At 44.9% G+C, this 13,226-nt stretch overlaps 1 protein-coding gene across 2 annotated transcripts; it reads right to left on the reverse strand.

Moving 5' to 3' along the window:
- Nucleotides 1-3,077: 3,077 nt before the first annotated feature.
- Nucleotides 3,078-12,459, reverse strand: LOC125945491 (serine protease inhibitor swm-1-like). 2 transcript variants are annotated; one of them, XM_049667223.1, is made up of 3 exons: nucleotides 12,317-12,459; nucleotides 8,191-8,254; nucleotides 3,078-3,655 (listed from the first exon to the last, which is right to left on the reverse strand). In XM_049667223.1, the coding sequence occupies exons 1-3, from the start codon at nucleotides 12,332-12,334 to the stop codon at nucleotides 3,432-3,434; spliced, it is 306 nt and encodes a 101-aa protein (XP_049523180.1). In that variant the 5' UTR covers nucleotides 12,335-12,459; the 3' UTR covers nucleotides 3,078-3,431. The 2 variants fall into 2 exon arrangements, 1 of the variants encoding a protein (XP_049523180.1); XR_007466927.1 differs by lacking the exon at nucleotides 8,191-8,254.
- Between the last annotated feature and the right edge of the window lie 767 nt (nucleotides 12,460-13,226).

Genomic DNA, 13,226 nt, shown 5'->3' on the forward strand with positions numbered 1-13,226 from the left:
GTGGTGCTGCGCTGTGCAAACAACACGACTGAGGTGTCGTAGGTAAATTCGACGCAGCGCTAAGTGTGCATCTGGCGAAAGTACGTCGTGATAGCTCCAGTGGCTTCGCTCGAGCCCATACACATGTTCGAAGATGAGCAGCAGCGCGAAATCGTCGGAAGCCGCCGTGCGACACCGAGTGGTGGTGATTGTTCGAAAGTACCGGACTATACCTCGTAATAAGCACTGGTAATAAGCACTGGTATACCTCGTAATAAGCAACGGCAGAAGCGCCGTTGTCCGTATGCACAAACTGATGCCACAGAACACATTCAAACGCCATCATCTGTGTCCAGACCGCCGGCAATTTTAATCCGTTAGCATTGTTTGGATACTTCACGGAATTTTTCGGGGCTATTTATGTATGTATGTATGTATGCATGTATGTATGTATGTATGTATGTATGTATGTATGTATGTATGTATGTATGTATGCGTGTATGTATGTATGTATGTATGTATGTATGTATGTATGTATGTATGTATGTATGTATGTATGTATGTGTTTGCATCTGCTTTCCGCTTACCTGGGTCAGTTGGTAGCCCGTGGGCGAATAGGTAGCACATCGCGCGGCTGTGCTGAGGGAACAGGTTTCGAAACCAACCATTGGACCAACTTGGCTCACTGAGGTCACATACGTGCCGCTCTTCAACGAAGCTCCTTCACGTCGACATACGGGACTTGACAGGTACCACTGTTTGAAGAAACTCTTTGACGCCGACTTGGAGCATTGGGTATGTGCCACTCGCTCGGGGCTGGTCTCCAACGAACCTCTTTGACGCGAACTTATGGCACTGTCTATGTGACAGCAGGTGTGTGCTGGTATTTAATGAACGTCTTTGACTCCTACTTGGGTGACTACCACAATTCAATGGAGGCGAAATGCAATAATTAACGCCCGTGTCCTGTGCATTTGGGGGCACGTTAAAGATCGCTTGGTGGTCAAAATCAATCGGGAGCCCCCCACCACAGTGTCCCTCATAATCGAATCGTGGTTTTTGCTCGTAAAACCCCAGAATTGAATTCATCTTGGATGACTAGGTACGTGCCACGGGAAATGGCGAAAAAGATCCCCTAAAATTCACCGATGCGGCGCGGAATCGAATCCACGTCACAGAGGCTCCTCAGGGATAACAACCCGACACCTTAGCAGGCTGCGCCACAAGTGCATCGGTTAACCAGTGTAATGGAGCGACGCGTGATTACGTGCCGCTTTTAATTAACACCTCTCGTCAACTTGGACAATGTCCGGCAAGCAAAGGGAATTCACAAACTCAGCTTTCACAGGCGCCGGCGTTTCACGCTTTTCACTTCGGAGGCCGCGTGCGGATTTGTCGGCAGTGCCACCAGTAGGCGCAGCGAGTCACCAAAGGAGTGCGACAGAGGAACCCGGTTGCCGCATGACGCGTTTCTAAGTGTTCGCACGCACCGGCGCGCCGGGCACTTCCTGGGTCATTATCGGCAGCCGCGCTAGATGGCGCTGAGTGTTCTTATGGAAGCGTGCAAGAGAAGCCGTACTGCAGTACACGCCTCATACATAATTCGTTTTGACGGTGGAAATACGTTGCGCCGCTACATTTATTCAATGCTAAAGCATTACTGTCTACAGACATCGTGACATGGGTTCTGCCGCAATATCTTTCTACAAAAATTCTCAGTGATTCTACGAATGTTACCGAAATGTCGTCCTGGCAACAAATATATGTTATCGAAAGCGTAATTCCGTCCTTAAGTCACACCTTTATAACTTCTTTACGCTTACTTTCCTATCCATTATAAAGTCACCAAACGACACAAAGCGTCGCCATCACGCGGATTTCCGTGATGGCGGTGGAGCCCGGCACTAAACACTTCTGTTTTAAAACCTAATTTCAAGAACTCCGAGTCATTGGCAGAGCTAATGACACCCGCGAGTGGAGGAGCCTTGCTGCGTCCTTCACTTCTTTAGTTCGAAGTTTACCCAACGGCATAAACGAATAAATACACAAATTCAGGCTGGTTTTGACAATATACGTTTGTAGGGCTCGATGGTTGGGCCCATGTAGCCAAGAATCGTATTCTGGTGTCATCGCTTGATGAAGGCCCACTGTTTGCAGGTAGCGTCGTTGGATATGATTTAAACCAGACCCCTTTTGGGTAAAGCGTGCCACGAGCATTAGCCATAGGATGTCGCACAGTGCCTGGGGAGGAGCAGCTGTCCCTTAAGTGGTGACAGATAGGTACGATTCCCGAACGCTTAATTATGTGGGTGTTTGGGAGGCATAGGGGACAGCAAAAATACGAGCGCAAAACATTGAAACATGGCCCATATGCCTGGCATATTGGGTTATCTGATCTTTGTTCCATGTAATGATCAGTAGCGTCATGCACCAGCGTCAAGTTTTGACGGCCGCCGGCCAATACCTGTGTCTATTATTTCCGTTAATCAGCGTGAAGACCTTCCTGCCTGTGTTCAGCAGGTCGCGGGGCGTGCATCTAACTAGCACCTATGAGTGAAGGTTATTCGAGGCGCAGTGCGTTTCGGATGCTGTGTTGAATGTAAGGCGCTTCATCCGCCTTTACAGCATATCACAATTTCAGCCTATGGACTGCCAGCTCACGGGGTCATAAGTCAACCGTTCGGGCTACTTTCACATGGTCCCCGTAAAGCGAATCACGGTGCGGCCGAAAGCAAAATAGTCGTTTGGAATTTTCGGCAAGCAATGTCAAGCCACTGATGACCATACGTTTTATTACAACCAATTCCTTCGCTCCAGTCAAAGTCGCTAGTTCTACTGAAGCGCTATCAACAAACGTGTATCGTTTATCCTGTTAGGCTTATAACCGCGACTGAACGCGCGAAGCCTTCAGACAGACTTGCTGTCGCCCATTCATTAAAGAACACGCAATTAAACAGGTGGAAGCCATCATCGTCTGATTTTCTCCGGTGTCGTTAAAATGCTAGCAGCGTAGTGTCCCGATGTCAATACGCATTGTTCGGGTTGTTGGTTCTTCGCGACTTGCAAATGATGGCAGAGAGCATGAAGGATAAGCAAGTGGACATGAACGCTATGATAGGGAGAACTCATAGGTGAAAGCTGATTTCTAAATCGCGCAGAGTAATGCGAGCGGAGAAGCGATAAACCAAAGATATGCACCAGCACCAAGATGCAAAAGAGAAATGAAAAGCGAAACTACTGCATTATCATGCACAATCCAGAAAAGAAGCACACATCCTTCTCTGGCAGCAAACCAGAGTGCATTTTACGGCGTGATTCTCCGAGCCCAACTTTACCGACATGAGCTTTATTTCTTAACTTTGGCCATCGCCAGAAAGTTTTTTTTCTTCTTTTCTCTCAGTTCGCCCAAGTGAAATGCCACAGAATTCACTCTCTCGATGGTGTCGTGCGCTTTACTCGCCTAATTTTGCCTGGTAAAGAGTGTACTCTTTGAAGCAGTGGTACCCTAACACGCATCGCTTGGCAGAATTTCTGAAGTACCCTTCTCGACAAAAACATCCGTTTATGCAGTCACGTGTGCAGCGTCGGGGCCATCCATAGTACAGGTATGAGCACTTCCACTCGGCGCATCTGCTACTCTCGCATTCCTTGTACACCTCGTACTTCAAGAGGCATCCTGCGTGCGAGAAGGAGCAGGTTAAAAGTATAAAAACACGCCATTTCGCCTGCATTTCAATATGAAACGACGTTTTTAGGTCGTTGCGCAAGGTCAGTAGCTTAACACACAGGCCGATGGTACAGAAAAAATTAGCAAAAGCCTAAACATTTAAGGAGAGAGCTGGCTTTCGTTTACCTCTCCAGAACAGTCCGATAATCCTGGCACGGAAAAAAATTTGCCTCATAGGATTCATTCCAAATTTCTCCTGAGGTGCTGCTTCGCAGCACCTTCATTGCGCGTATATTTATTCATTTTTCTGCATCATAAGTAAGGTATCCTTCACCACAAATCTTGGAATAACACCTCTGGTTGCATCGTAATTATATGAAGAGTGCGACTAGTGAAGCAGTCTCAGTGATGTCGCAGACAATGTTAACTTGTTAATTCCAAATTGTAGTGGCCTGGCTAGATGCTGAATTCGCTAAAGAATGCATTATCTGCACATGCACTTCTCCGCTCCATCTGAGGAAAAAAAAGCTCAGAAATGCTAAACGATGCCTCCTAACTACGGTATGCAGACAAAAATAGCATAATGAGCGACAACACGGGGCCACGTCTTTTCGTCCACTTTTCGTTCTGCAGCCTAAATTCAGCATCACGACCTACTCAAATACTGACCTGCTCAGCTGGCGGCTCTCTATGGAGCTGCCTGCGCCGGTTCTCGTTCCAGAGTTCACCGCTAAGGGGGCGCTCGAGTTACCCCACCCGAGCATCGACAGGAAATGGTTACAGCCCACGCGGGCGCGCTGTACAAGTGCTTTACTCACGCAACGTGCTCAAATTTAGGCATATTTTGATTTATTGTAATGTTTGTCATAGTGAGCATGTTTATCTGCACTGCAGCCAACATTTCAAAGCGTTTATATACAAAAGAAGCGACTGCACCAAAGCTGGTGTACTATATCGGTTCTTCAGCAAATAACTGATGTTGCGCACGTTTCTTTCTTTGTTTTGTGGACCGTGCAAGTGAGTCATGGGCTTATTTGTCGTGCACGAGCTTAACGAACCTTATTACTACTTTCAGCGATCGCTTGGGGGCAGTTGAATTTTTTTTTCTTAGCTGGCGCTGAATGTTTTCATGTTGCTAGATTTGTTCGGGATTTTTTAACAAATATTTTGGGTCCCGGAGAATGTCTAACGAGCATTGTACTGTTCAAGAAAGTCTACAATCTGCGATAAAATTCCAAGGCCCGGTGTGCAAGTCTGGGCACCATCAACTTCGCAATCTTCTAAACTCTCATTGAAGATTAGGGGTGCATCTGTCTGTACCGATTCATGACTTGTCGTTCTGTGATAGGCTTTGTGACGCGCGTAGTGCATACGACCGAGGACTGTTTATTTACTGCATAAAATTCGACTGTATAACTTACGTGCTTGTACCTCGTTTCACTTCCTTTTTGCTGATTACATGCGGCTCGCTTTTGGTACGGCACCTATAAGGTACAATGCACCTGGGGCACAATGCACCTATAGTGCACCTAGGGTACAATGAATAGAAGTATTGAAAGCAGTACATCTCACCTTCAGCCTTTATGTCATATTCTGGCTTTTGTTGCAAAAATATTTCGTGCAACCCTTGCCATGCATGCTCGCAATGCAAATTGGATACCGGTGGGGAACGTATTCGGGAAATTCCATTAAGTTACAAGTAAATGTACGGGTACATCTCTTTAATAACAGAACACTTACGTACAACAATTCAAGGCATGTAGCTGCATTTTAGGCACGCCAAAAAACATTAGGGTAGCCTCACCTTTTCTAGAAACTGCATGTCTTGATACATTTGTTCACCCAGGTGCGTAAAGCGGGATCTCAATGTCAGGCGTATGCCAGGCATCTTACCTTGCCGTGATTTACGCAAAGTCACGTAGCAGTGCGGCATTATTGTTGATTTTGCTCAATAAACGTACTTTTGCTCATTTTCTTAGTCGTACAAAGTGCATACCCAGGCAAACATCGCCGCTCGGCGCGAGCAGACGACAGCAAATGTGCGGCGCAGATGGGGTAACTAGTAGCGCCATATGGCTCGTAGTGGCGAAAGTACGAGCCAGAACAGGCGCGCTGGCGTTCTGCTCGCTGGTCAGGTCAGTATACAGTAGGTCGTGATCAGCATGAATCGCCCTCGACTTATCCAATACTGTATGAGACCATAGCTTGCATTCGTTCACACTTTCAAAGAACCTTCTCGCAACTTTGCCATGTAAGTAAAAAAAGAAACTGCTTGAAAGGACACTAAAGACAAACACCAAATAAGTTTACACTAACAATGTATTGCTTCAAACTCTGCCTTCGCTTATCCCCCTGCAATACCTAGCAATCACTTGAGAAAATGAGGTCGCAGTTGCGTGTTTGTTTAAATTTTGCTTCAAAACCATGCCGCTGATGCATCAACTTTAGGTCCCAAGTTTCCAAATACTTTTCTTGTGTTTGGGCCTTGATGATCAAGCTAGGTTTAGTCTTTCACGTATTTGTAACACAAAGTCCGCCTTTACAGACAAGGGAAATTAACTACGGCCATGCAGACACCGTGAAAATGTTGACGTCGCTGCAAACGGGCGTAGGAACTGCAAGGAGGCGTTCCGATACGTCCTTTGTTTTTATGTCTCTTCTGGCTTACAAAGCTTATTACACAAACAGCCGACTTTTTTCGGTAATGCGAAAGAGTAATTTATTATTACAGCTCAATTTATTTTTTTAGCGTTCCTTTAACAAAAATTCGGTTTAACAACGCTGTGTACAGATGCTGGCGGCAAGCCGGCCGCGTCTCTATCACATTGTGTTAGGGCTACTTGCAGTGGCAGCCATAGACTCTCCAGCTAGATTTACTAGAGGGGACTCTGGCTTTATAGTGTCTAGGTGAGCGGCAAACAGGGCGGTTCCATCAGCCTGGGAATAATGGGTAGTGCATTGATCTGCCTAAGCTCCGTACTTGTGGCTTCAAAGGCCTTGCGAATTTCAGGTTTGCCCATTTTCGTCAACATGCTGCTTCACAAACACTACAGTTCGCAATTGTTATGCATGCACGCTGAGCCTTATTACATTTTCGTTTGTTAGAAAACTAGGCTTTCATAGAAATTTAAGCGAAGAAACACCGATATGTAACAAATATATAGCCACAAGAGTATTTGAAGCCACAAACACCAAAATCAGAACATTTATCAGCCATTAGTTCCAAAGTAGCTGAATGCTCGAAGCACATGACAATTGTCTAGCAATTTTAGCAGGAAACTTACATGCCAAAAACATCTTAGTGGGACTTTTGGGAAACCCTCGTAAACATTGTAAAAATTTAACGTAGATTGTAAGACCACTTCAGGTTCTTTCAAGGCGTGTACAAACAGGCACATACTGATTTTTAATGCTGAGTTATAGATCTATAAAACTATCGCTTCAGTTTTAACACGAAAATGTTTTATGCCGGGGTCCACCATCAGCCTCTTGTAACAGATGTAATGTCGGCGTACAAGCGTAAAATACGCTCTCTGTTGATAGGGATGGCACCGCCATCCAGGAGCGGTGAAGCGAAGCATTGTATCACGACACTAACGAGTGCCGACAGTGAGCGCTTAGGTAGTCTCTGTGCAGCAGGGACTAAAACGCTGTGTAACCTAGTGTAGGAGGTGTAGGCCTTCTGCTGAGGTGACCACACAGTTTTCGCACATGGTTTGTCTTTCACGTCCGATGAGCCTGTGACGCCTCGTCGTGTACGGAGTGCAGCCTCAACATACATCCGCAGTGCTTACACGCCGCCTACTGCTTTGCTTGGGAAGGCACCATCTAAGAAAATAACTTCTAGGGTGCTTAAGCTTCGCCTTTAAGAGTGAAACGCGATATCATTCAAAGACCCCTGACTGCTTCTCACGTTTCCCGGCAACTACAGCTTATGCAACCGTAATGTTTACCGGGAAACGCTAGCGGTGAACGCTATGCTTGCGGTGGTTTTTCCCACGGTTATTCTTTCGCAATTTTAATATTTCAGCCCGGAATGACTTCGGACATGCCTTTTGGACATAAAAGGCATGTCGCTGTTGTCTTTCATGTCATTTGTTTTTGCCAAGAACTTCGCAAGGACAGCTTTGTCGAGAATGTAAGACAAGGTATGCGCAACTTTATGGATGGAATGATGTGGCAATATAAACGGCATATAGCGCATATCAATCAGTAAGGCCGGGCGTGTACATATACCCAAATGCATACGGAAATGTTCACTCATGGGCAACGACGCTGACGCCGACACCGGATTTTCAGCGACACGGGGGCCCTTTACACTGTCGCGTTCAAACTGCTGCGCTAAGCAACGCTGAAAGGCAATAATGACGTCGACGGTAGAATCTCGCTTTGGTCCGACGAGAAACATGCCAGCGTGAAGCAGAACGCCTTCGCGCGTCCGCAGCCCACGCTGCGAACTCTGGCACTCGGATTCCTGAAACTGAGCGCGTCGCGACTCAACTGGCTGCAGAAGACACTATGGAGCCAGACCAAGATGCTCGTACCGTCGCCCAGGGGACTCGCCAGCAGGACACCGCTCGCCAACAGTACGCCAAGCGCCAAGCAAACCTGCAACACGGTCGCCGACCCGCAAATCGTGCGCCTTTCACTGCAGCGGACTGTGAGTTCACGAAGCAAACATGCAACAGCTTCGGCGAAGAGGCGCTTCACTTTCGTGTTCTACGGATTCCTATGAAAGCGGGATCAACCATATCTTTTTGCCTGACCCATCTTCAGCAATTTTGCTATGGCACTAAATAAACATTTTGCTTGATATGGTCGGTAAAATTTGGCTCCCTCTCTAAGTGCCGTAAATTTCATTCAAATCAGTTCAGCAGTCATTTTATGAGATTACTTGTTGATTTGAGGTGTATTTGAATAGTTTCCGTATTTAAATATTAACGAATGTATTAGTACTTTTTCAACATTCGACCGAACACGTTAGAGTTGCCCTTGAGGTAATAATAGGGAGTGGTGGCGTCACGGATGAGGCTCTCTTTGAGAGGTTCAAGCGGCTAGATTAGGTACCGCAGTACAGTTTTGACTGCTCTTGTGACGATGCCGATTGTCAAGGGTGAGAGAATATAAAATATGTATAAATGCAACGAGTGTTTAAAGCATATTTTAAAGAAAAAAAATCTGGCATTCTGTAGGTGAATGAGCCTACGCCCACTTGCAACATATGCTGGAATTTCCCGTGGTGAGGCTCGACTTTGCTGTGGTGATGATCGGAGATTTCCTTTGATAGTAAAGCTGATCGCGGTCTTTCGTTCCACGTCTGCGATCTTGCTTTCTTGACTGTGAAAGTGCCTGCTTTTTTACAGCACAGCTCCTAGGCGCCCGTTCCTGGGTTGAACGTCGGCGTCCCTAGGCGTAACCGCGCGAATGCGCTTGTGCCACTGCTCAAGCATTCGTCGTCATCTTCTTCCACAGCTGCATGGCTCCGATGCCGCTCATCATGCCAGCGTTCCCATAATGCCCCTGCCTCGGCGAAGGCGCTGATGGCACTGACCCACTGCCATTCAGCGCGGTGATTTCGGTCCCACATTATTTGCCTCAATATATCGTGAAATGAAAACACTTGTAGAGCTGCGCTCAAATTTCCCATTAGTAAGTATCGTAATCGTCGGGCATTTTTTATTATCATAGGTATGTAAGGAGATGTTGGCGCCTCGTCGAAGCGCCGGCTACTGCTCTGCTTCCACTTGCAAAAAAAAAAAAAAAGCTCCTCGCGACAACAGCGGCAAAAATTCGTTGGAGTGTCCATAAAATTGCTATTGCAATAAAAAAAGAGGTATATTTGGAATAACAAAGTAACAACCACACAACATCATTCAAGAACAACATATTTCTTGAATGAAAAGTTTGAGTATCGACATGTGGTATTAATATTTCGTCGATATTAGGCGAATGCTTAAGAACTGTGAAACTGTGAATTACGGATGCTCCGGCAGGTAACTTCTGAACATTCCAGCTTGGAAAAGTAGCCGTGCATCAGGACCAACAATCATTCAAACTTCAACACTGCAGCTATTCCGCTGGCTTTATCCTACATGATCGCGAAACTCACCTAGTGCATTTTATTTTCTGGGTTCCATTTGTCATTTTCGTACATTCCTCGACGATTGCAGTGTTTTAAAATACCTTTAGCTAAAGTTGGTGCGTCTTGAAGGAATTCCTTCATAAATCTGTCTCTTACATTGCAGCAAAGCATCCGTGCCGCTGATGGTATGGATAGACAGGCGCGAAAACACGGACAAATATATAACGAGGAGGAAATACAAAGAAGGATTTTTATATTGCCCTTCGAGTTCTACTGACCAAATTCTGTATTCCTTTTAGCTTCTACTGTGTCTGTGTTAGTGCACCTACCTTTCCGTACCCCGAATCCTTTGCAACTTTCCGAACTTGTAGTCGTACATACCTCGCACATAGGACTGTAAACGGTAGCGCAACATTACAGCTACGTAGCGCAAAGTTGGTTATACTGTTCGGTATACTATTTACCTATTCACTTTCCCATACTCTTAAAACCAATTGGCATAAGTTATCGACGCGTTATTTCAAACATAGCACTCCATATTTTCGGTCTGGTGCTTCTTAGGAATGCTTCTTATAGCTAAATAATGGAGCGAGATGTGTCTTGTGGAGATGTATTAGCCTGCATTGCCTGGATATTTGCTTTGAGCACCCCAGTTATTGTAGAAGCGGCGCTTATGGGGTGATTGTTATATTTGTGGCTTATTTATTGCGGAAGTTCGAGATTAGAGATCCTTCTCTGTTCTCTGCCTAATGCTAACACGTTTTTTTTTTCATTCGGCACTAAAACAAGCGCGAGGCAAATCTAATACTGAATAGGGCAGAAAACTGGGCAAGTTGGTATTGGTTCGTGGCTAATACCAAAGGCGTTATAAAAATGAAGATAACAAAATCGGTATACACAACACTCTTGTGCTGTGTCATTGCGTCATTGGTTTGTTTTCAGTGTGCTGCTGTTATTAGTTGTCAACCAATGCCAAGTTGCATAGCTTTCTACTGGGTATCATCTAATGCTCTCAATTGAACTAAATATAAGATGAAATCTTAAGAACAACATGTAAAATATTTTATGGTCTAATCAGTATTTCTGCTGTATTGGGAACAGATAGTGTGAACAGATTTCTCCGCGGCTTGTCGCGCAAATATTACTTTTTTTTCCCATTTGCACCGTATTGTTACAATTTCTTCAATCGCAACGCCGTATCACTGCCATTGTTCATGGTTAATAATTGTTAGCACTAATCAGTGAATTTTCTACTTACAAATTTCTGCCTTTCTCTCTCTTTTCTAATTGTAGAGTCTGCTTTTGCGTCACATGTGACCTCGAATAAACTGATCCTGCAAATTACCACAGTTTTGCACATACGCTAGGCCTACCTGGACACCACTTGCTCTTCGCGAACCCTTCAAATCGAAGTAATAAAAAAAATTCGTCTATATGGGAATTACTTCAGCACTGTTCCCTGTTATTATCGGCACCACCCTGCACCAGGCGTGTATTATATGGCAGTCAACGAGACGCATCGCATCATAACGACTTATCACTCACCACGGCGCCTGTCTCTTGTACCACTCAGAATTCATCATTCCACTACGAACTCACTAACACAGGCATGACGCTCTTTGGCCATACCTGGCACTTGCGCCAGTAAACAACGTATATTCATTCACTCTGTCTCTGCTCGATGCAACGATGTGAAAATAGCGTTAGCCTGCCAGAAAGACAACCGCTTGCTGTGAACCAATATGGATGACTTCCACTTCACGGTGCCAACACGCTCTACAGCTAACACTGAGGCGTTCTAGTTAAGTCTGTTGGAAATTCGGTGGTCCATTAGTACGATATAGCGGTTTCTCTTTTTTTAACGGTTCTGGCTGCATGATTCATTTCCAGTTTCCTTTAGCAGTTCACTTAGGCTCGATGTTTTTCAACGCAGAAAGACGGACGAAAAGCTCTCAATGAGTTAAAATGTCTTTACTGAAAGTCATAGTCGGGATGCTAGCTCAAGCATTTGCAGTCATCTGCAATGATTTAACCATGGGAGAGAAAAGCCTTTTATAGAGCATCCGTCAATGATGCTACTTCATTATTCAATTGGCCTTGCTCAGGGGCTCTTACCAGCATTTAAATTACTTGATAGGAAAAGCTCAAGGTATTCACAGACGATCATTAGTAAACTGAATACCTTTGTCAAAGACTTAACGGCAGTATAACTTCACGGGTGGTTTGAGAGAGAAACATGCTTTAATTTGTTTTTATTTTCTCGAACGCCAAGAAAATCGGTTGTAGCATTGTGCAGACAAAACACAGCGAGAGACTAAAAAATGACACCAGAAGCTTCCTGCGCTTTCCATTACCGACAACATTAGCCAACTCACAGCTTTTCATGAAAGTTTATACACGTCTGCAAAGCACTCCCTGTTTTCTCCCTTGCAATGCGAGAATACTTATTTTTGTTGTGAGAGAATATCTGCCGCTTTTTCTAGAAATGGTGGTTAAAAAGCCTAGGAACTTGAAATTACGCGACGCTCACCTCCTTTTTAACTTCCCCGAAAATGATTGTTCAGCAAAATAAGACGTTTAGTACGTACGACTTTCAGGACGTTCATTTGTGAGCAAGGAGTGTTGATCGATTCCGCTAGATCCGATGGCGTTAGTTTGAGCTTGATGTCCCTCTACGTGTACTAGTAGTTTACAAAACAAGGGGAACATAAGAACGAGCACAGCTGTTAATTCTCGCATCTTGCGACGAAGTGAAAGCAATTCACAACTGTATGCCCTGTTTTTTGTTACACCCAGCATTGGATGTATGCGCTATTCAGACAATGTTCACGAAGGAAACCTATGTTTTTTAGCTTTTTTCAGATTTTTTTTTACGTAGGCCGAGGCTATTGTGCCTCGAGGTTTACCCAGAATAGTGCCTTGGAAGCTCTGGCTGTTTTCAATCTTCTGACATCTCTGTAATACCGCAAGGCTCAGCTTTCGCAAATGCCGCTTGTTTTGGCTTAGCGAGTGCCATCAGCAGTGGCGAAGTCATGGCAAAAAATTACGCTTCATAATCAGCAAAAAAAAAAGAGAAATGACGCTAGAATTTTTTTTTTCAAATTTTCTGAACATTGAATATACACAGCACTTAACCATTAGAAGAACAAGGGATGTCTCAGGGTATAACAGGGTGCGTTTCAGCCACTAACGCGCTGCATGTGATTTATATTTATACAAAATATCGAACAACAGTACCTCGCACCGGGATCCACCTATATCATTATCTTCATTTTTCTTTGTACCTAGCATTTTTCTTTGCACTGTTTACCTAGCCGAAAGGACAAATACAAGACTGGAGAACCCTTGTATGAGGATAAATACCATGTCTCGTAAAAAATAGGTGGAGAACCAGTATAAAAGAGCAATAGTGGAGTTTACACAGCGAAACAAAAGAACTATGTAAAGTACGGTGTGCTAGCATAACGTACTTGAACGAATCTCTTCTGGCCTGCATAT

This window comes from Dermacentor silvarum, chromosome 5 (assembly GCF_013339745.2).
Source record: "Dermacentor silvarum isolate Dsil-2018 chromosome 5, BIME_Dsil_1.4, whole genome shotgun sequence".
NCBI lineage: Eukaryota > Metazoa > Arthropoda > Arachnida > Ixodida > Ixodidae > Dermacentor > Dermacentor silvarum.